Here is a 22,572-nt window from a genome sequence, read left to right on the forward strand (position 1 = left end):
GGTGCATGCTTTCTATGTGCTAGTGTGCAATAGACACAAATTGCCGAGGGCTGTGGGTATATATAGCAGGTGACAAATAGTGTTTGTGGTGATATTTTATTTGTGCTGAAATGTGGTGATATTTTATGTGTGCTTCAGTAAATAAAGCTTGCCTGGAGATCACAGGAAAAAGTCAGCCACTATAAGTAAACAAAGAAATCAGGCAATGATAGCACTTGCCCTTAATCCTATCACTTGGCAGGCAGGATCTCTGTGTGTTCAAGGCCACACTGGAAACAGGACCAGGTGTGGTGGCACACACCTTAAATTCCAAAACTAATTACCATGGAGGTCTGGAGGTCTGTACAGACAGACAGGAAGTGACAGAGCTGTGTAGGCAGAGGAAGTGGTGTAGCTGAACAGAGAGAGCAAATTAGATGGCATAACAGCAAGGCATATAAACATGGGTAGACAGGAAGTAACTCGCATTTGGAAGCTGCAGAGTTGGTGAGGTAAGGTTTGCTGCGGCTTTCCTTATTTCCCTGATCTCTCTAAGGCTTTCATGCCTGTATTTGGCTCTGAGTGTTTTATTTGATAAGACCATTTAGAAATTTGTCTGCAAAGTTTGACAAGTCGACCCAAAAGACACATAACTCCCTAGTAGGAAGCCTCACTTGACAAAGCCCTGGAGTTACTATTATTGACCGGTTGCTCCTGTCTGTAATTTTTCTCATGTGCTACTGTATTTCTTTCCTAAAAACAGCTATGGGTGTTTTCCCACTGCTTGTGTGTTTATCTCGAGAATATATTCCATCTATGGGCACACATATAGTTGTGGATGGTTAGGAAGTTGATTTCTACTTAAGCTGTATAATTTTGATATATAGAAACTATACTAGGATATTTTACATTACTCAGACTGACACAGGATTCTCAGTCACAAAGATAGCCTTTTACACAGACAGCTAACTTTAGACTTCAGAACAGATTCAAAGCTGGCTGCTTGCCCCTAGAGACAAATACATGAAGCCGTTTTTCCAGGTGTTGTTTTGCTTATTCAAGGTCAGAGACTGAGCAACTTTACACATATATTTCTCAGTTACTGGCCCTTTGCACACAGTCCCAGACTCAGCAGATATACAGGCTCAAGGTTCAGCCAAGTGTTTACTTATTGTCTAGGATAACTCACCAACTTAGAGCTACATGCACCAATCAATGTGACATTACTAGCCTAAGAAAAACTATGTGACTTACCTTGTGAGAAAGGGTAGGGCCCTGAAAATGTAACTTATAAGAATTTGGCTGGCTATAAGAGAGCAGTGGCAGGCCGGGCGATGGTGGCGCACGCCTTTAATCCCAGCACTTGGGAGGCAGAGGCAGGTGGATCTTTGTGAGTTCGAGGCCAACCTGGTCTCCAAAGCGAGTTCCAGGAAAGGCACAAAGCTACACAGAGAAACCCTGTCACGAAAAACCAAAAAAAAAAAAAAAAAGAGCAGCGGCAGTATGGAGAGAGACAGCTGTGTAGAGTTATGTAAGAACTGATGCAGAATGTGAGTGAGGTGTGTGTGTGTGTGTGTGTGTGTGTGTGTGTGTGTGTGCGTACGTGCGTGCGTGCGTGCGTGCGTGCGTGTGTGTGTGTGTGTGTGTGTGTGTGCTGGATGAGAGATGAGGAAGAAGCAGCATTAGGTAATGTAAGAGAAGGAAGAGGGCAAATGATATGAACGAACAGTGTAAGAGCTGGGCAGAGGGTAAGAGTGAGTGTGTGAGTGTCTGTAGGTGCATGTGCTAACTGAGAAATGTAGCTGAATGGGCAGAAAGAAAAATGTAACATATAATTGTCCAAAGTTGGGCAGAGAAGAAGTAGTAGTGTGAGTAAGATGAGAGAATGAATGAATGAATGAAAGAATGAATGACTAAAGAGTTAATAAACGATGTAATAATGTGTGAAAGAATGTAACAGAGTAGAGAGAATAAATGTGTAGATATAACTGTGCCAAAGATATTTGTAACTGTGTGGAGACTAGGAAAATGAAACTGTATTGAAAAGAGATATAGAAGAGAAATGTTTGTAAAAGAATGATATGTAGACATGTGAAAAGAGATATAACTGTATATAGTGATGTATGGCCACATGCATGTAAAGATAGACATGTAGCTGTCCATATAGAAGGTAGCAGTGTGGAGATATGTAGACATGTGAAAACAGATATAACTGCGTATAGTGATGTATGGCCACATGCATGTAAAGATAGCCATGTAGCTGTCCATATAGAAGGTAGCAGTATGGAGATATGTAGATATGATAAAACAGATATAACTGTGTATAGTGAGGTATGGCCACATGCATGTAAAGATAGACATGTAGCTGTCCATACAGAAGGTAGCAGTTTGGATATATGTAGCAATGCAGAGACAGAAGAGTCAGCAGTCATTTTAAAGGTGAAGTAAAAGAGAAAGTTTACATCAGAAAGTATGTGTGTTTGCTTATTTTACTGGAGAGATAAAAACTGATTTCTAAATACCCTCAGATAGAAAAGGCCTAGTCCTTGCTGCTTTTGTGTATTTTCTTGCATTACCATGGAGGTGGTCTTGGAGCAGGCTCTCCACAGGCCATTGATAAATAATGATACACATGATGGAGATATTGCAAATATTTCAAAGTGTTAAAGAGAAAGTAGTGTATGATGAGTGAGCTCAAGCACAGAAAAAGTAATACTCAAAAACATGTTCTCCTAAGAGGATAACGTTGGAGAGATGGTTCTGTGAGTTCAGCACAAAGACCCTGAAGAAGGAAGGTCAGCCCATTAAGGACATGCAATTGTCCTTGTTGTAGTTTGAGTGAGAACGGCTCCCATAGTCATATATATTTGAATGTTTGTTTCTCAGTTGGTGGACTGTTAAGGAAGAATTAAGAACTGTGACTTTATTGGAGGAGGTTTGTCACTGGGTTGTTTCAAAAAGCCTACACCAGGCCTAGTCTTGATCTTTCTGCCTCCTGCCTGCAGATCAAGATGTAAGCTCTCACCTATTGCTCCAGTGACATGCCTGTGGCCACAGTCACATCCATGATGATCATGGACTAACCCTCTGAAACTGTAAGCAAGACCCAAATAAATGCTTTATCTTACATGTAGCCTTGGTCATGGTACCTTTTCACAGCAATACAATAGTAACTAAGACCATCAACTTCTGATACAATTGGAATTCTTTAGGTAAATGATGAGTCAGGGAGATTAGCCACCTAAAGAACATACAAATGATCTTTCCTGCCTCTATTGAAATTCTATTATAGATATCCAAAATATAAGAGATCATGGCTGAAAGACATTTAAAGAAATGCTCAACATCCTTAATCATCAGAGAAATGCAAATCAAAACGACTCTGAGATACCACCTTACACCTGTCAGAATGGCTATGATCAAAAACACTAATAATAGTCAATGTTGGAGAGGATGCGGAGCAAAGGTAACACTCCTCCACTGTTGGTAGAAATGCAAACTTGTACAACCACTGTGGAAATCAGTATGGCAGTTTCTCAGAAAACTGGGAATCAATCTACCTCAAGACCCAGCCATACCACTCTTGGGCATATACCCAAGGAATGCTCAATCATACCACAAAGATACATGCTCAACTATGTTCATAGCAGCACTATTTGTAATAGCCAGAACCTGGAAACAACCTAAATACCCCTCAATGGAAGAATGGATAAAGAAAATGTGGTACATATACACAGTGGAGTACTACTTAACAGAAAAAAAAAATGACAGCATGAGGTTTGCAGACAAATGGATGGAACTAGAAAAAATAACCCAAACCCAGAAGGACAAATATGGTATGTACTCACTCATAAGTGGATTATAGATATAAAGCAAAGAACAATCAGACTGCAACCCACAGAACCCGGGAGGCTATATGGAAGGGCGGACCCTAGGATGACTGTGGCTTATAATAAGTTTTGGTTTTACTCAATTATTGGGCAAGCCTCAAAGAAACATTTTACAATTAGGATAAGAATTTATACTGTATCAAGCTGATAATAGAAAAATAAATTTTAAAAAGTGAAAAAAAATAAAGATAATGTGTATATAAGAAATCATCACACCACATCAGGTAGAGGCATATTCTCAGTACCTCACATAAATTAGAATTAATAACAAAGGAAAATCAGGACTTTCAGGTATCACACATGTATTATAACACATCCCACAAAATTCTGTTTCATTGATAAACAGATTATACAGAACATGTGTTCAAGCTAAGGTACCCCAACCCCAGAAAGTTGCATACCTCTTGTCTTCTATGACTTCTTTCAGTGTAAGTATGAATGTCTCTGCCTTGAGTGTCTCTAGCTGAACAGAAACACCAATTTTCTTTGCTTCTACTAGGATCATGTTTGCAGCCTGGTCTCCAAAAAAGGGAATCCCCACCATGGGTACTCCATGCTGGATGGCCTCTGTTATGCTATTCACTCCCCCGTGAGTGACAAAAAGACGAATACTAGGATGAGCTGTTGCAAAAGAGAAAGATCGTCCAATATGTCACTATCAAAGTTGCAGATTCCAGGTAAAGCAGCAGAGCCAAGAAATACCAGTGTTCTAGAGAGAATAGATTTACTGATGTTGCTTTAGAGATTTGCAATGTTCCAGGATGTGATATTCAGCCTTCTCTCTTCAGAGAGATGCCTTACTTCAGTCAAAATCTATCTAGGGCCTAGAACCCAGGGACAGCTACAAGAAAAGTGACAAGTGAGGCAAGTTTCCTTGTCCTTCTACTCATCCTTATCTTCTCCACTGATGCTTTCTTCTTCACTTGTCTAACCTTGGCTTTCTCTTGCTTTTCACATCTGATCTCACATAAGTCTATATTCTCTGTGTTATCTGCTCTATTTTGAGAAGCTTACAGAAGGGGATGGTAGACCAGAAACTTCTGTATTTATAGGTCTTGTCTGTTGCTCCATATTGAAAGCTACCAAACATTTCTTATGATCATAAAGAAATCATCCCAAACTATAACTCACTCAAAATCTACCCATTTTCCCTGGAAAGCAGTTCTTTTTCCTATTGTGTAGCCTGTGATTTTCCTGAACAGAGATCTATGTGAAAAATTTCCCAGCTTCTTTTGAGTCACAATCTTAAGTACAAATCTCTGATTCAGCCACTGAGTGTAGAAAAGTGTATCCATAAAATCACACAGAAACAAATAATTTGAGGGGAGGTGGCTTTAGGGAATACTCTGTTGCTCAAGAAATCTGTGTCTTCATATTCTATTGTGAGCATACGTGTTGTGGTACTCAAATATCTCCTTATGTCCTCAACCCCACAACATCCATGTTGTAAGTGTCTGAGTTTTCAGCCCTTTTCTGACAACCAAGATGTGTCTGCATGCTTACACATATATGTGTGTGTGTTTAAAAATACCAAGGATTTCTCACATCACTGTGAGAATAGCGGCAACAAATGGTGGCAACTGCCCTAGGAGTAGTTATAGATCACATGTTGGTCAAGATTGTGTTGGAGTGATCAATGGTAAATACTCTTAAGTCAAGGCTACATATCTATTTAGAGAACTGAGATCTTTCTGAGTTGAAAAGGATGAGGAAGTCCTTGCTATGGCCAGTCTAGAGCACAGACTGATTCTATCAACAACCTTAGCTGCTTCTACCTGCCTGCTGTACATATATCATCACCTATCAGCAGCATTTTCTTCTGCAAGTCTAAGCTCTAAGACATCAGTTATCTATTAAGTCCCAAAGCATATTGAAAGAAATAAAGTAATAGGTCTAGGAGGTGCTTACCCAGAAGGTCAGTCTGGGGAAGCCAATCCATGAGTTTGACATTTGGAGCCATACTGACATCTTTGGGCCAATGAGCATCCTTACATGTCCACAGCACCCCTTGAGGGAGGTGAGCAAAGGCACTGTTCATCTCCTTAATAAGTTCTTTGGTCTGATGCAGGGTTGCTACGGAGCCCAGTGCCACAAGGACAAAACCTGAGTCTCCAAACTTAGTGATAAAATCTTCCAAGTCCTAGAAGAAAAATAAAGAAGTTTGAAAAAAGTGGTTTGTTAAAGCAGGCATGAAATGAAACAAGACAAGTTGTTAAATAAACCCATGCCTTGGTTGCTTGTATTCTATGTGATAACACTCCTATCATAGTCCCTGTATAGCTGTCTCTGGAGTAGTTACTGCATTGAATAGCAGCCATCTCTTCAACTTTGTGTGGATGATATATTGTGTACCCCAATAAACTTATCTGGAGGTCAGAGAACAGACCTAAACCTATATTAAATATAGGTTTAGGCAGTGGTAACACACACATTTAATCCTAGCATTCCAGAGGCAGAAATATGTCTGGATCTGTGTGAGTTCAAAGCCAAACTGGAAACAGCCAGGCATGGTGACACATGTCTTTAATCCCAAGAAGTGTTGGCAGGAAGCAAAAAGGTATATAAGGCGTGAGGACCAGGAACTAGAGCCTTTTTAAGCTTTTAGCTTTTAGCAGCAGTTCAGCTGAGATCCATTCAGATGAGGATTCAGAGGCTTTCAGTCTGAGGAAACAAGGTGAGCTAAGGAACTGGCAAGGTGAGGTTGGATGATTTGTTCTGTTTCTCTGATCATTCGGTGTTCACCTCAATACCTGGCTAGAGGTTTGTCTTTATCAATAAGACCTTTTAAGATTCATGCTACACCTTCGGGCTCATGGATTGCTCTTCCAGGCAAATACATACACGAGATTTTATTTGAATAACTGATTTGTACTGCTTAAAATGTAAGCTCCAGGGTAATCTAATTGCTAAGGGTATTCTTTTGGTTTAATAACTTGAGGCCCTTCCAAAACTATTTTTGACATCATTTGTATTATTTTATATTCATGCTAGAAATTCAGTATACAAAGTTTCTTCACGTGCTGTGTGGTATAATGCCTTCACCTCTGGTGTTGTTTTCCAGCTTTGCTTACATAGTAATGATAGATTTAAAGAAAGGGTTGAGAAGTATTCCTTCCTGTGGAGGTGGCACAAATAATCAATCATACAGGAACTGGCATTCATTCTTAAGTGTTTCACTTAATTCACCAGTTAATCCATGTTATATCAGACTTCCTTAGTGAAAGACTTTATTATTGATCAGTCTAATTTAATCCCATAACTTTAAGATTTTCTATTTTTCTCTTGAGTCAGTTATGTTAACAAACATGCATAGGAATATGTCCACTCATGTAGATCACCTAATTTGATGATATATCATGTTTGTATAATTCTCCTATGTTTGATAAACACAAACATTCAAATATATAGTCTTTAAACTTCTTTGAGAGTTTTGATATAAAGCCTGATTTTCCTTATGTTGGCAACCACCACAGTCTATTTGCTTCTCACTTAATTCTTACAAAACAAGTATTGGAATACCCCATAGTAGATTCCAGACTCTTGTGTCATGTATTACTTCAGAACATTTCCTCCTACTCTTTAACAATCCCTTCATCTTTCTGTGTGCCAATATCTGACCCATCTGTCCAGAAGGTGAGGTCTCTGGCAATCACATCTGGATTTATCAATGTGAAAATATCTTCTACCACATAAAGATTCAGTCAGAGAACCCCAAACCTGTATACTGTACCCCTATTCCACCAACTTGCACATTCAAGAGACTCTATCTAAAGCCCATATCTGAAAGCTCCTTCAAGAAGTTCATATACATATACATATACATATACATACACATACACACACACACACATCATTGAATAACAGTCTTCCAAATAGTATGAAAAAGCTCCTTAAAATATTTGTTGTTATTCTTTTTTACAGGTCCAAGCCTCACACCAATGTAAAGATCTTTGTAAAGATAAATGTAAAGCATATATATATATATATATATATATATATATATATATATATCACTGATTACTCCGCAAATTCTTGTTCTCATAAACTGCAAGGAAGGTCAGGCACTGTGGTACCCAACAGAGCCTGAACAAACCTATACCCTTTCTGCTTTGAACTGAACACAGGAGCAACATCGCCATCATCATTTCAGCATCTTGGCCACCATGTATAAACCAAAGGTTTATACTCCCATCATGGGTGAGGGAACACCACAGTGACAGGGAACAAGCAATCTAACATCCTTAGCTCTCTGCACTTGTAAATTTTCAGTGATAGTGATTCTGAGCCTAAAATAGAAATGTGAACTACATGGTAACTTTGATGGTTAACAGTAGCTGGATGGAGTATCAATGGCTCAACAGGCTGAAGACACAGAAAAACAGAAGCCGTTCTTCTTCTCACTAGTGCTAAGTTCTCTCCAGCTACATGCCTTCTGAAAGTGTTATCTGTTTCATTATGAAGAACCGGCCTCCTTAACACATACTAAGTGTATTGACATTCACTATATATATATATATATATGCTTTACATTTATCTTTACAAAGATCTTTATATATATATATATATATATATATATATATAAATCAATTGGAAATACCAATACTAAATAAAGTAGTTATTCCACCACAGCCAGGAATAGAGAAAGACAAAAGAAACTTACATTTTGTAATATCTAACCAGGTCTTCCAACTTAGCATGGGGTACACTCACACTGTACATTCACAACCCAAAATGTGGAGGCTCAGAGCTCTTCTGTTGTCTAAGAGTACTTCCTTTCAGGATGTCTTTACCAAGTGACAATTTCCTCCTGTGGTGGTTTGAAATAAAAGAACACCAAAAGGGAGTGGCACCATTAGGAGGTATGGCCTTGTAGTAGTGAGTCTGGCCTTGGTGAAGGAAGTGTGTCACTGTGGGGGTAGGCTTGAAGGTTTCCTGTGCTCAGCTCTGCCTGATGTCACAGTTGACTTCCTGTTGCCTGTGGATCAAGATGTAGAACTCTGAGCTCCTTCTCCAGCATCATGTCTTCGTAATGGCACCATGTTTCCCACCATGATAATAATGGACTAAGCTTCTGAACCTGGAAGCCACCCAAATTAAATGTTTTCCTTTATCAGTGTTGCTGTGGTCATAGAGTCTATTTATAGCAATAGAAACCCTAACTAAGACACCATCTAAGCACTGCAGGCCTCTGAATGAAAGATAATCTGAGGGCTAAGGTTTCACTCACTTGAGGTATTGGTCTAACAGATTTTTCTGTTAAGCCTCCCACGTAGATGATGTTGGGAAGCACAGGATGAGCAAAATCCAAGGCAAAGTCAGAGTTAACAAACCACAGCTCTGTTTTCCGTGGAAGGTCAGACAAAACTGGCCAAGAGCCTTCTGCAAAATGCTCCTGGATGATGCCATCATATTGAGAAAGTATTTCTCTTTGCTTCATGGATGAATCAAGGAACATCAGAATTTTCTTCACTCTGGCCCAGAAGTACATTTGGTCAGTTAAACTGGAACCAAATCCTGGGACAAAAGACAAAGACTGTGGTAGCCCATAGTCTATAATGCCAAATAGCATGGGAAGAAAGGCCACAAATTGTTTCCCAAGTTTCTCAGCAATCAAAAAAACACAAGGATCTGTTGCATCTAAAAATAACAGGTCAAAATTCTTATTCCTTAAGGAGTCCATGATGTCCTTTCTGCTTAATAAGTGACTGCATAAGTCCGCAAAGTATTCAAAGATCTTTACATTGGTGTGATGGTTAGACCTGTAAAAAAAATAACAACAAATATTTTAAGGAGCTTTTTCATACTATTTTGAAGACTGTTATATTCAATGAAAGTATTTCACAGATAGACAAATACAAACCTATAATCCAACACTCTGGAAATGGAGAAAGAAGTATCAGGAGTTCAAGCCTTGTCATAGACTTATGACTTGGAGGACAGCAGGCTGGGCTAATTACAACCCTAACTCACTTAGAATAAAATTATTTTTAATATATTTTATGAGAAGAGGCTCAGTTGCTTGAATTTTTTCTTCTGTTTAATTCTATACAATTATAGTGTTACTTAATATGTAAAACATATTGCTTTTCATAAAATAAAATATTTTTAATTAAAAATAAATAGGCCCATAGGAATTCATTTTCCATTCATCTCCTTACTACAGGGAGATATTTATTTTCTTCTTAATGATATTTGCTTATCAGAGTCAGGGGAGGATATTCCAGGTGATAATGCTCCACCACCTCCATGTGAATTACAGCTGTTGTTCAAAACCTTCAGCTTTAGTCATTCTGATATAGATATAGCTCTGCTTCTCAAGCTCTTTCTTATTCCATCACATTTCCTCTAAGGATCTATTCCCATTCATCATCAGTGTTAGCTTATTTTCTTCTGTCTTAGAAGCTACCAATGATTATAGTGTATCTCAGAGTATCAGTCTCCATGGGCAGGTGTATAATGCTGTTTACTTCACATTATATAATGATTTTTTGTTGTTGTTGTTGAGAATCTTGCTCTCTTGCCAATCTGTGTAAGTTGCATAATTACATCTCTATAATCATCAGTGTTAAAGTCATTTCTTGTGGAGACCCAGAGAGGTTTCCTCGTGAGATCTCAGCTTGCTCTGGCAGCAGGGCTGCATAAGGGAATGCTTGGACCACAGGCATGGTTACCAGGTGTGTGGAAGGGTCAACACTTGGCTGTGCAGTGTGCTTTGATGGCAAAGAGGAGATCTTTTGCCCTGCCCTGGGGTCAAGGTTAAGGATTCAAAGACTCTAGAGCCACTAATAAATTAGTCTCTGGTTTCAAACTTTGAGGAGAATTTTAAGACTATGATTAGGACTGATTTTTCTGAGCTTTTGCAGCCTCAGAAATGAAATAGTTTTGAGTTCACTATGGTAACTATGGTAATCATGATTCATGTACCCTCTGTCTTGTTGGAAGAAATTATAAATAGTTCTGTTAAGAGATCTCTTTAAGATGTTTGCTAAAGTTTACAAAGTAGTCCTGTAGAGAGTTTGCTTTTGAATGTAAGTTAGTATTGTAAATATGTATAGTAATATTCATGCTAGTTGTAAATATATATAGTAATATTCAGACTAGAATTATGTCAACCTGGTGATATTAATGAACCATGATTTGGTGAAGCTAACGGAGACTTTAAGTTTGATGCAGTTACATCACTAGTTTATTGATTTATTTAATGCATTTTCATCAAGTCTATTCATGTTAAAAAAAAAAGGGCTTGGCAAAGTTAAGGCTGTTATAGACATTATAGACCCATTCAAAAAGGATATCCCTCTTAGTCATCCTCTACTCCTTTCCTAGAATTGGGAGGGTGGCAGCCCTAGGAACTGCTGTGGTTTTTTCAACTATTTACAAGCTCTTAGTAGAGACCTGATTCAGAGCTGAGTTAAGCTCTGTACTTCCACCTGCCAGAGGCTAGTAGTCAGAGACAGTAACGTTCTTCTTGCTGGCTTCCAATCTAAGACAGAGAATGCTTGATGGAAAGTGCATCTCAAGGAAGGGGAAGGCTGACTAAGGAAGAAGAATGAACTAAGGCAGGTCTATCTGAGGAGTCTGAGGGGCCCTTTAAAATATTAAGAAGGGGGAGGTTTGGAGACCCACAGAAGTTTCCTAGTGAGATCTGAGCTTGCTCTACCCAGCAGGGCTACATAAGGGAATGATCAGACCATGTGTGTGGTAACCAGGTGTTTGGAAGTGTCTGCACTTAACTGTGCAGTGTGCTTTGATGTTGAGGGGGAGGTCTTTTGTCTTGCCCCTTGGCATTGCTATAAAAAGAGCCTTTGAAGAGATAGAAGGGGCTGTTAGATTTTGATGCAAGTCCTCCCAAACCTGTCCTCTGTTTCTGTCTTTCTCCTCTTTGCTATCTTTCTATCTAAAATGTTTCTTATTCCTCTCTCCTTCTCATAGGAACCCCTTAAAAAGGTGGGAGCTGACTTCCCACAATTTCTTTTAATCCTGCGTATCTTGGCTTGAATAATTTATCCCACAAAGGGAACTTCACAATGGTAATATTGGAACAAAGAGATCATGATTCAAGTTGCTGCCTAGAAACTAAACAATTAGAAAAATAAATATAAAACTCACAAATTTTTTTTCTCTTATACATGAAACCTAAACTTAAATGTGTGTGTGTGTGTGTGTGTGTGTGTGTGTGTGTGTTATTTGCCTTTTTGCTGATGAAATTAGAAAGGAGGCAATGAGCGCACATAAAAAAGTCATCAAAAGAGATATGTGTATCATGGAATAGTGCTATGGAGGAATCGGGCAACCCAGAACAAAAGATACTGACATTTATGTGTTCTAAAAAGTCAATAGCAAAGCCAATTACTTTATATACAAACTTAACTTTCTAATGGGAAGAAGAAGTGTGATTGGAAGCTCATTGTTAGAATTTACAACTCCTACTGCTCAAACTGACACTGAAGACTGTCCTCAACTTTAGTCATCCTACTGATTACTCTTGTCTACAGCATTTTTCCAGGGACCCTTTCACATCAATGCTTAGCAGATAAGCAACCTGGTAAGATGCACAAGTGCACCATGTCATCCTACATCAAAAGATCCAAAGGATGAGAGCCCAGAGTCTTGTTTATTTTTGCTCACTTTTAAACTCTACCTCAATTCACACGAGCTGTGGTTTGTCTGTTGTGGGAATTCACACTGCTAATGACCTTGAAGTATCTGGCACGATAGAGGCATGGATTTTTCTGTGCATGTGACTGTTTAAAACTGAGCAGGGGGTGTGTACTTTCTCTCTCTTGGTGTGACTAGAGACTAGAGGGATGGTTCAATTCACCCATGGGCAAAACAGAAGGATTCTACAACTGGATCTACCTTATCCTGTATATGTGAGTCTGTTTTCCCTTAGCACTCACAAATAAATTGACATATATTGATATATACACGCTTTTGGCTCTCTGTTCATTTGTCTTCAAAGGTTCACCTATCAGAGAGTTGGTGCCCAATATGGCTGTGTAGATGTAGTGGGATCTTTAGGAGGACACCTTTGTCAAAGGTTGTTAGAAACCCTTACCCTATAGATGGTTAAAATAGTCCTCATTAGACTTTGTGTTAACTTCTGTGGAGACATAAACCTGTTCTTTCTCTCCTCTTGACTTTTCAAGTCACACATTCTTTAGCCATTATCTGGTTTAGTCACACATTTTCCCATTATCATGATGCGTTCAATCAACCTGACTGATGTTGACAACAGGAGCTTGAACTTCTACAACTGTAAACTAAATAAGCTTCTTTTCATTATAAACTCACCTAAATTGGGTTAACCTGTTAAAACAGTAGAATGTAGATCAATACATGGCATATCAAGTTTATCACCTAAATTCTATTTTTACATATTTTATATAATAATCGCTAAATACCTCTACTAGAATGTTAATTCCTTTAAAGTAAATCAAGTATAAAAATGCTTAAGAACTTTCTATTCTCATCAATTTGACTGTATTTTACTTGTAATTTGAACCACACCTCAAGAGTTCAAGCTTGAAAAGAAAAAACAATATATATGTCAAAAATGTAAATAAATAACAACCATGTTAGACTAAGGTGCAATTTGACTTCTTTCAAACATATGACAAAAGATATGTGATCTTTCAGTCTGTGAGTGAGAAATATTTCCAAAAAGAATCATGGTGCTGTGAGTACCATCTGGAATATTAAGTAGAATTTTCCAGGACAGAGATGAGTGAGACCAATGAAGTTAACCAGGAAACAAATCTGTAAATGTCATCCATGTGGAACACAAAGGAGGTTCTGTAATCAAAGACTAAAAGCCTCAGGCTCATCTGTATTACCTAGCCATGAAAAATTTTAAACTAACCTCTGGCTGTTAGCTGTTAAGTCAATGATAACCAAGCTACAATTCATAGAACCGCAGAGGTTAGGTATAGAGTAAGGGACCACTGAGAATGGGGACAGCTCATTAAGAAAGGAAAATAGACTAGAGAGTTATTAGTGGAAGTGCGGGTCTGGGATGGGGGTATCAAGTGACGTGGGAGGAGATTGATGAGGGGGGGAATACAGGGAGACACAGATAAAATAAATGGACATTTTAGGGATAGAATTGAAACCTATCATAATAGACACTTGCTAAAATGTATACATATATGAAGGTGATCTTAGTAAAATTGCCAAATGATGTGGGAGACAGAGTCCCAACTGGCCATCTCTTACCACCAAATGAGCTTCCAATACCATAATTGAGTCAATCTAATTGAGATGTTGGACAAAGGGGTCCCACAGAAATTCCCCAGACAACCAATGCAGTCACCAAAACTATAGGTTGTTGTCCACAAACTGACAGCAAGGCTCTATTGCTAAAGATAATACCTACATAGACCTATAAACATAGAAAAAATGAGCTGTTGCCTATATAAAGCAAGGTTCTAGCATCTTTGGTACATAAACATACTCTGCATGCTACCAAAATAAAAACATAAACACCAAGCCAGTCACAAAACCAGTGATCTACAATGTTAATCTGCCTGCAAGATATGCTAGTCCAGTGGAGGCATAAAGCTTGTAGGAGTAACCACCCACTAACTGATTTGACTTTAAGCCTACTCCATGAGATAAAACATACCAAACACTGCATGGCTGATCAAGAACCTGAGACTAAATAGCCCAGGGACCTAGGGTAAAACCAAATAATATCAGTTTAAAAAACAAAACAAAAAATGTAGCAATGAAATGACTTCTAAAGGCATTTTGCAATACTCCTAGATAAGGGCCTTGTTCAATCATAATCAGAGAAGCTTCCTCCTGTAGCAGATGGGAACAAATATAAAAACCTATAGCCAGATTTTATGCCGAGTGTGAGACTTTTGGAACACTCAACACCAATTGGGATGTCTCCATCAGTTCTCTCCATTTGGGGGTTAGGGATCCCAGAGAAATAGCAGGTCATGAAGGAGCCAGAGGGTTTCGGCCACATCAAGAAAACAAGGACCTCTAAAGCAACATGAGGAAAGCACATATGAACTCAGAGAGACTGAGACAGCTCACACACACACACACACACACACACACACACACACACACATCCATTCTAGTGATTTTATGGGATTTATGAGTATATACAGAGCAAGTCTCTGATTCTTGTGCCTTCTCTTGCACTCTTTTCCTTTTCTTTGTTTTTCTTGTGCAACTCTGATGTGATATTTTGCTTTTATGTTATTATATTTTATTATCTTTTAGAAGACTATTTGGCTTCTAATAGTAACAGAGTGACAGAAATAGAGTGGATCCGGGTGGGAGCACAGGTGGGGAGCTATTGGGAGGATAGAAAGTAGGAATACTGCAATCAGGATATATCATGTGAGAAAAGTTGTTTGCAATAAAAAGGGGGAAAGGAAAATGTTTTAATGAGTTTAACAGAAAAGGACCAAAGCATGGCACAGCCTTGTATAAGTGACTTGCTCCATTAAGGAACTTATGTAAGAAGGTGACAAGGTACATGGAGGAAGGTGGCTCCTCTTTCCCCAAATAGAGAAGATGATTGAGACTACATGTACAGAGACAAGTAAAAACAAGGCCTAGAAGGTACATCTTCCACTTTCTAGAGACTATCCCATCATTTATGGAGCTGTCAGTCATCCACCATATACCACTCAAACACAATCCATCCCCACATCCATGAATCCTCCCAGTCATCATTTCTCTTAAATTCACTCAAAGCATCATGTGACCATCATCGCCCCATTTGTAAGACTTGATTAGCAATAAGTTGGTTCCAAGAATTGAAACAAATTACCTGTAATGAACTAATTCCTCTGTAAGTAGTTGTCTTCTATTATCAATTTCCTTTTGCTTATCTTCAGATAGATGCCAGTGTATAACCTGGTATGATATTTTCTCCTCTTTAAAATCTAAGAAAACATGGATTGAGTAAAATTTAGATTTATCATAATATAACACACATTATTATGGGGATAAAAATAATTTCATTTTATTTCTTTGCAAAGATTTGTTATTTCTTCTTCAGTGGTTTCATTCTTTTGATCCATTCAATTCTATAATCTGGTAATATTTATTTGTAGTATAAATCCTAATTGATTATAAAAAAAATCCTGGAGCCCGATACTAGGGTAAATGCTAAAAGATCAGAGAGATAAAGGAGCAAGCCACATCCCCCTCTTACCTTGCCAAGTCCTCAGCCTGAAAGGGCCAAGCTCCTGCCTTCTCCTCCTTTATATTCCTCTCTCCACCCAGCCATATCACTTCCTGTCTCCACCTCACTAACACTGGGATTTAAGGCATGTGCCTCCCAAGTACTAGGATCAAAGACATGAGATGCCAAGGGCTACAGTTAAAGGTGTGTGCCATATCTGCCTGCCTATGGTTAACTAGTGGCTAGCCCAACACTCTGATTTCCAGAGTTATTTGTTAGAGCACAAAAAAAAATCACCACATTTATTGAGACTTTACAATAATACAAGAACATTTATACAGTCTACAGTAATGTAAAATTCTATCAACAGCTTTCATTCAAAGACACAGCTATTATTTTTCATTTTACATGTGAGAAAGTATAAAGGAAAACAGTATAAAATTATTCATTAACTTTGTCACCATAGTGAGTTAGAGTTTATAGTGAACTACAAGTCAGTTTGAATGCAGTTTGACCTGCATTTCATAGAAAAATTAAAATGAAATATGCCAAGTGTTGATATGCTTTTTTGCCTTTTTGTTGCTGTTCATTTTATGTTTGGAGTTTGTTTGTTTGTTTGTTTGTTTGTTTGCTTCTTTGATTTGTAGCAGGTTTATGTTTAGTAGCCCACATTGGCTTTCAACTCCCAAACCTGTTTCTTGAGGCAGCCAAGCACTTGGAGTATAAACAGGTGCCAAAACCAAGTGGAGTGTAGCTGGAGAGTTTTCTCTCCAGGACCCGCCAATACCCGGCAGTCCGACAGCCCATTTAGAAAATAAACACAAAGACACTTATATTACTTATAAACTGTATGGCCGTGACAGGCTTCTTTTTATCTACTTCTTTTATCTTAACTTAACCCATTTCTATTAATCTATAAGTTGTCACGTGGCTCGTGGCTTACCGGTACCTTACATCTTGTTTGTCATGGCAGCGGCTGGCAGGTCTCTCTGCCTCAGCCTTTCATTTCCCAGAATTTTCTTTTTTGTTTGTCCCACCTATACTTTCTGCCTGGCTACGGGCCAATCACCATTTTATTTATACAGAGCAATATCCACAGCAGTGGTGTTTCCATGTTTGTTTGTGGTTTGTTTGATCAAAGTCAAGGGTTCTACCTTTAGTTTAAATGCTTATTCAAAAAAAGAAAAGGAGGAAGGAAGGAAGAAAGGAAGAAAGAAAGAAAGAAAGAAAGAAAGAAAGAAAGAAAGAAAGAAAGAAAGAAAGAAAGAAAGAAAGAAGGAAAGAGAAAAAGGCTGCTATGCCTTCATTGGCCACTCTTGCACTTCTCATTTCTCATGTGTTAATTAACAGTTTGTTTGGAATTTTGAAGTTTAACTCCTGACATTTTCAACCTATATCTCTCATTTACAGAAAAAAAAAAAACCTTAACCCATCCATTCTTGCTATTAATGAGAATTTTAAATCAAGACAAGTAGGTCAAAAACAGAATCCTCACATGAGATTCACTGGAGAGTTTCAATTATTATTCGAAGACAGACTATAGGATTGGGACTTCCTTTTCATTGTTCCTGGATCATGTGTCTCAGCCCAAACTTATTTTGGAATCTGAGACTCAGTCATGATTGTAGATTGCAGCACACACTATGAATGTGTCTCCTCAGTGGAAGAACTCTCACCTTTGTGTCTGCAAGGCAGTAGTACTCATAGTAAATAGTTAGGATGGCTACCCTGTATGACATAATATCCAGCTGAATAGATCCAACTGAATGTTTATACCCACACAACACAGATAACAATGACACAGGATCCCGGAAAATGCCCTTTATATCCCTACCGATTCCATATTTATAGCTAAAAAATGCTATTAATGGTGTTACATGGAAAAGCACCCACAGAATCATTACAACACAATCAAGGGTTTACTTCAAACTTGATTTTAGTCTTAGACCTCTCAAAATTGTCATTCTCTTTGACAATTCTGGTTAGGTCTCTCTGGAGGAAGTTGTAAATATGAGAAGCTTAGAATGACAACCATCAAGGAACAATCAAAAGAAGGAATTGGGTGTGAGTCAAGGGTTATAAAAGAACATACATAATAATTTTAGAGAAAATTACAAAGGACTTTCCTTACATTTTGTATCTCTAAATTAATAATAATATCAGAGGAATTGCACCAATAAGAAACATTATTAATGGCATTAAGGCATATCAAAACAAAGTTTACAAAGACCCTTGGATACTTTCCTCAGGTGACTCTTCTTAACCCCCAGAGTATAAATTGCCTGATGCCTGAATAAAACTAGCTATTGCGTGAGACTAGTCTACCTAATTTATTGACTTCATTGTATCAGGCCCTACTGCCTCTAGAGTGGTAAACAAACCAGCAGTGAGTGTGTATTGACATGCTTCTGAAAAGTGCATGCATATTTATTTCCCCCCCAAAAAAAACCCCACAAATGTGTTCTTATGACATGGACTATGCTGTGCCCTTATATTATGATGCCAGCATTTGTAGTAATATTCTTTCAGGCATCTTTTCTTTATAGATCAAAAAACATTGCAAACTGCATTTTTAAATAGAGATAGGGTGTGATTATATTTTATTTGTATGATAATAAAATTTGCCTGTAGATCAGAGGTCATAGCCAGCCATAAACAGAAGTCAGGTGGTGGTAGCACATGCTCTTAATCTGAACACACAGAGACTCTGCCTGCCATCCTGTGGGCTTCAGCTTCTCTATGGCGGGTTCATGGCATGTGGGCTTGATCTGCAGCATGACTATGCATTCCTGCCATAGTACACAGAGGTGTCTCCAAGCCACACAATGTGCTGTGTGGTGGATTTAGCCTTTGCTAGTTCAGACAAAAAAAAATAAAATAAAAGGTTTCTGGGCTACACACTGCTTTAATGGAGGCATAGACCTGTAGCTAGAGTTTTCCTGCCTGGCCCACAGTCAGGAAAAATCTCTCTCACCTGCCAGTCCCACACCGCTCAAACCTGACCAAGTAAACACAGAGACTTACATTGCTTACAAACTGTATGGCCATGGCAGGCTTCTTGCTAACTGTTCTTACAGCTTAAATTAATCCATTTCTATAAATCTATACCTTGCCAAATGGCTCGTGGCTTACCAGCATCTTCACATGCTGTTTATCATCGTGGCGGCTGGCAGTGTCTCTCCGACTCAGCCTTCCACTTCCCAGCTTTATTCTCCTCCTTGTTCCGCCTATACTTTATGCCTAGCCAATGGCCAATCAGTGTTTTATTTATTGACCAATCAGCAACACATTTGCCATACAGAACATCCCACAGCACTGCTTTTGATAGTTGGTGGTACACATAGCCTCTAGACCCAGAGCTGGTGATAAATGTACCACCATACCACCACCATGTTGGAAAACTGAGGTGGGCAGAGCCAGCAGCCAAAGCTGCCATTTCAGTCCTAGTAATGTTGCAGTTTAAAGCAATATATTTATAATAATTGAGACCTAACAAGACTTTAAATGGTTTACAGTGTGTGTAAAAATATACATGTAGTTTTGGAAGAAGGAAGAATATGAATATAGACAGTTATATAATGAAATAGTTTTAAAAAATAAACTCTTTAACGAGACAGTAATGATCATATAAAAATAAGCCATGTAAAGACAGATATTACACAAAGAATCTGGGTTATGTTGTCTTTGATATTTTTAACTTCAGAAAGACATTTGATTGTAAAGGCTGCTAAATTAAGCTTGAAAAAAAGGTATCTTGACTTCAAAATTTGGATCTAAGGATATGTTGCTTTGGAAAGGAGGGTCTGCTTTTGTTTCCACAGGAAGCAAGAGGCTATGGATTTGTTCTAGATTAAGATACATCAGGTTTGACCAGCCAAGACCCCCTGAAAGGTCTCCAATGACACCATGGCCCAGATGATCCAACATCCAGGCAACTGGCTCAGAGAATACAGCATCACAGACTACTCCAGTCAGGACTTGACCATAATTCTTAATTTTCTCAAGATCCCCATAAAAATATAGCACCCTTTATCAGCAAGAAGTAGCCTAGAAAACTATGCCCCCATTCCTAGAAAATGGATTATGGATATTTGTCTTTGTTTAGGTCATTAGTTACAAATTGTTATTGGTCATAGTCAATATCTTTCTAAGGTAAAAAAGGGGATATGATATAGACATGATATGATGAAAGGACAGATTATTGAATCTACATTTAAAGAACAACTTGTTTAAAACTGTTTTACATTACTATGGATTTTAGTTTATTATACAAATTTAAAGTTAATTTTGTTATACTGTATGTATATTTCTTCTCTCATTTAAGGTATTATGTTTACATAACTGATTTAAATTATAATGGATAATTAAGAAATACAGATTAATAATTAGTCTTCTATGATAGTCAAACTTATAGTCATGTTAAGTTTTCTAGGTATACATAGATATAATTCAGTTAGGTAGGTAATCTTCAAACGCTTCCAAGACCTACAGAATATGACATTTAAAATGTTTTAAAAACTTAGAATTTCTGGACAATGAGACATGTCTGCTCCTGGCAGCACCAATTTACTTCAGAGAGGAAGATGGTCATTGAAGATACTCTATATGGAGTTTATCTTCTTCTTGGAAAAAATAGCCATTTGGGAAAGAAACTGTTCTTGCCTGGACTGCTTGACAAAATGCTGTATCAACTGGACATGCAGGACCCATAGAAAGGTGACCACTGAACTTTGCAAAGCAAGATGGTACTTCAGGTTCCTGCTTCACAGAAGAAACTACTAGACATTCTACAGGACTCATGAAAAAGTGATTGAGAGACTAAGCCTATAGGCTCAAGATGGATGCCCCAGCATTACAGAGGAACTTTGGATGACTGTACAGGCAGCCAGCTGTCTCTGTCATTCTAGATTTTTGAAAGTTGCTTACAGTGCTCTCCCTGTTTACTTAGGTGATATTATATCCTTCTGAGGTCATTCATGTAGTTGAATACTAGATGGTTATAGTTATGGTTTTCCTTGGTTATGATAAAAGATAAATTAGATATGATATTTTAGACTCACAAATATAGGATAGATAAAATATTTTCTTTAATTTTACAAAATACAAATAGACTAGATACTGTAACTATAATTTTTGCTTGATATGTGTAATTATACTAGGTTAAAGTTAAAACCTTCCTTTTGTTTAGAAAGAAAAGGGGAAGTGATGGGTACTGTGTGGTGGTATTGTGTTCCCCAAAATATTGTGTACCCTAATAAACTTATCTGGGGTCAGAGAACAGAAAAGCCACTAGATACTTAGGATAGGCAGTGGTAGTAGATGCCTTTAATCCTAGCATTCCAGAGGCAGAAATCCATGTGTTCAAGGATACAGCCAAGCATGGTGACTCACACCTTTAATCCCAGAAAGCGAACCTTTAATCCCAGGGAGTGGTGGTAGAAAGCAGAAAGGTATACAAGGCGTGAGGACAAGAAACTAGAAGCATTTGGCTTGTTAAGCTTTTGGCTGGTTAAGCTTTTAGTCTTTTAAGCAGCACAATTCAGCTGAGAGCCATTGGGATGAGGACACAGAAGCTTCCAGTCTGAGGAAACAAGACCAGCTGAGAAATTGGCCAGACTCTTTAAGATTCCTGCTACAGTACTGTCTTTTTGTATGCTGTGAAAACATGTTACACTGATTGGTTGATAAATAAAGCTGTTTGGCCAATGTTGAGGCAGAATAGGGTTAGGCAGGACATTCTAACTAGAGAGGAGGAAGGAGAAAAGCAGAACAGAGGAGAGACTTCCAGTCGCCAACATGAGAAGCAAAATGTAAAGATACCAGTAAGCCATGAGCCATGTGGCAAATATAGATTTATAGCAATGGGTTAATTTAAGATGTAAGATCTAGCGAGTAAGAAGCCTGAGCCATAACCATGCAGTTATAAATTATATTAAGACTCTGTGTGTTCATTTGGGTCTGAGCAGCTACAGGACTGCTCAGAAGACTCTGAAGATGGGTAGGCATGAGAGAACAAAGTGCTATGTGAGAGGGAGAAAGTCTTTCATTGGAGATTTCCTAGAAACAGGTCAATCCTAACATTTCCAATCTTCCTCAGTTCAGTAGTGATTAAGAAATAGTCAAGTGGAATGCTCTACAGCGGGCACACATGGTCCCTCTCTATGCAATTGTCCTTGATTCAATTGTTGATTTATAGAAGGGTTTTAATTGGCTCAAAACAAATAACAGTGTGATTATGACTCCTATGAGGATGATCTCTCTCTCTCTCTCTCTCTCTCTCTCTCTCTCTCTCTCTCTCTGTCTCTCTCTCTCTGTCTCTCTGTCTCTCTCTCTCTCTCTCTGTCTCTCTCTCTCTGCACCTGTGTATATGAGATAGAGACTCTGGGTGTATGTGTGTGTGTGTGTGTGTGTGTGTGTGTGTGTGTGTGTCTGACTGTTGGTCTGCTTTCCTTTCTGATATCTAAGGATAAATATGAGTTTTAAGATGTAGAACTGAGCCGGGCGGTGGTGGCGCACGCCTTTAATACCAGCACTAGCAGAGCCTGGCGGATC

At 38.4% G+C, this 22,572-nt stretch overlaps 1 protein-coding gene across 1 annotated transcript in view; it reads right to left on the bottom strand.

Annotated features, from left to right (window-relative positions):
* The window catches only part of LOC131921627 (UDP-glucuronosyltransferase 3A2-like), a 42,519-nt gene that overhangs the window by 2,553 nt on the left and 17,394 nt on the right, over positions 1–22,572 (bottom strand). The window contains exons 3-6 of the mRNA XM_059276351.1: positions 15,664–15,778; positions 9,097–9,628; positions 5,778–6,009; positions 4,271–4,490 (exon numbers count right to left, since the gene is read on the bottom strand). Coding sequence (XP_059132334.1) covers positions 4,271–4,490; positions 5,778–6,009; positions 9,097–9,628; positions 15,664–15,778 — 1,099 coding nt within the window. The remainder of the gene's footprint in view (positions 1–4,270; positions 4,491–5,777; positions 6,010–9,096; positions 9,629–15,663; positions 15,779–22,572) is intronic.

Source organism: Peromyscus eremicus, chromosome 11 (assembly GCF_949786415.1).
Source record: "Peromyscus eremicus chromosome 11, PerEre_H2_v1, whole genome shotgun sequence".
Classification (NCBI taxonomy): domain Eukaryota; kingdom Metazoa; phylum Chordata; class Mammalia; order Rodentia; family Cricetidae; genus Peromyscus; species Peromyscus eremicus.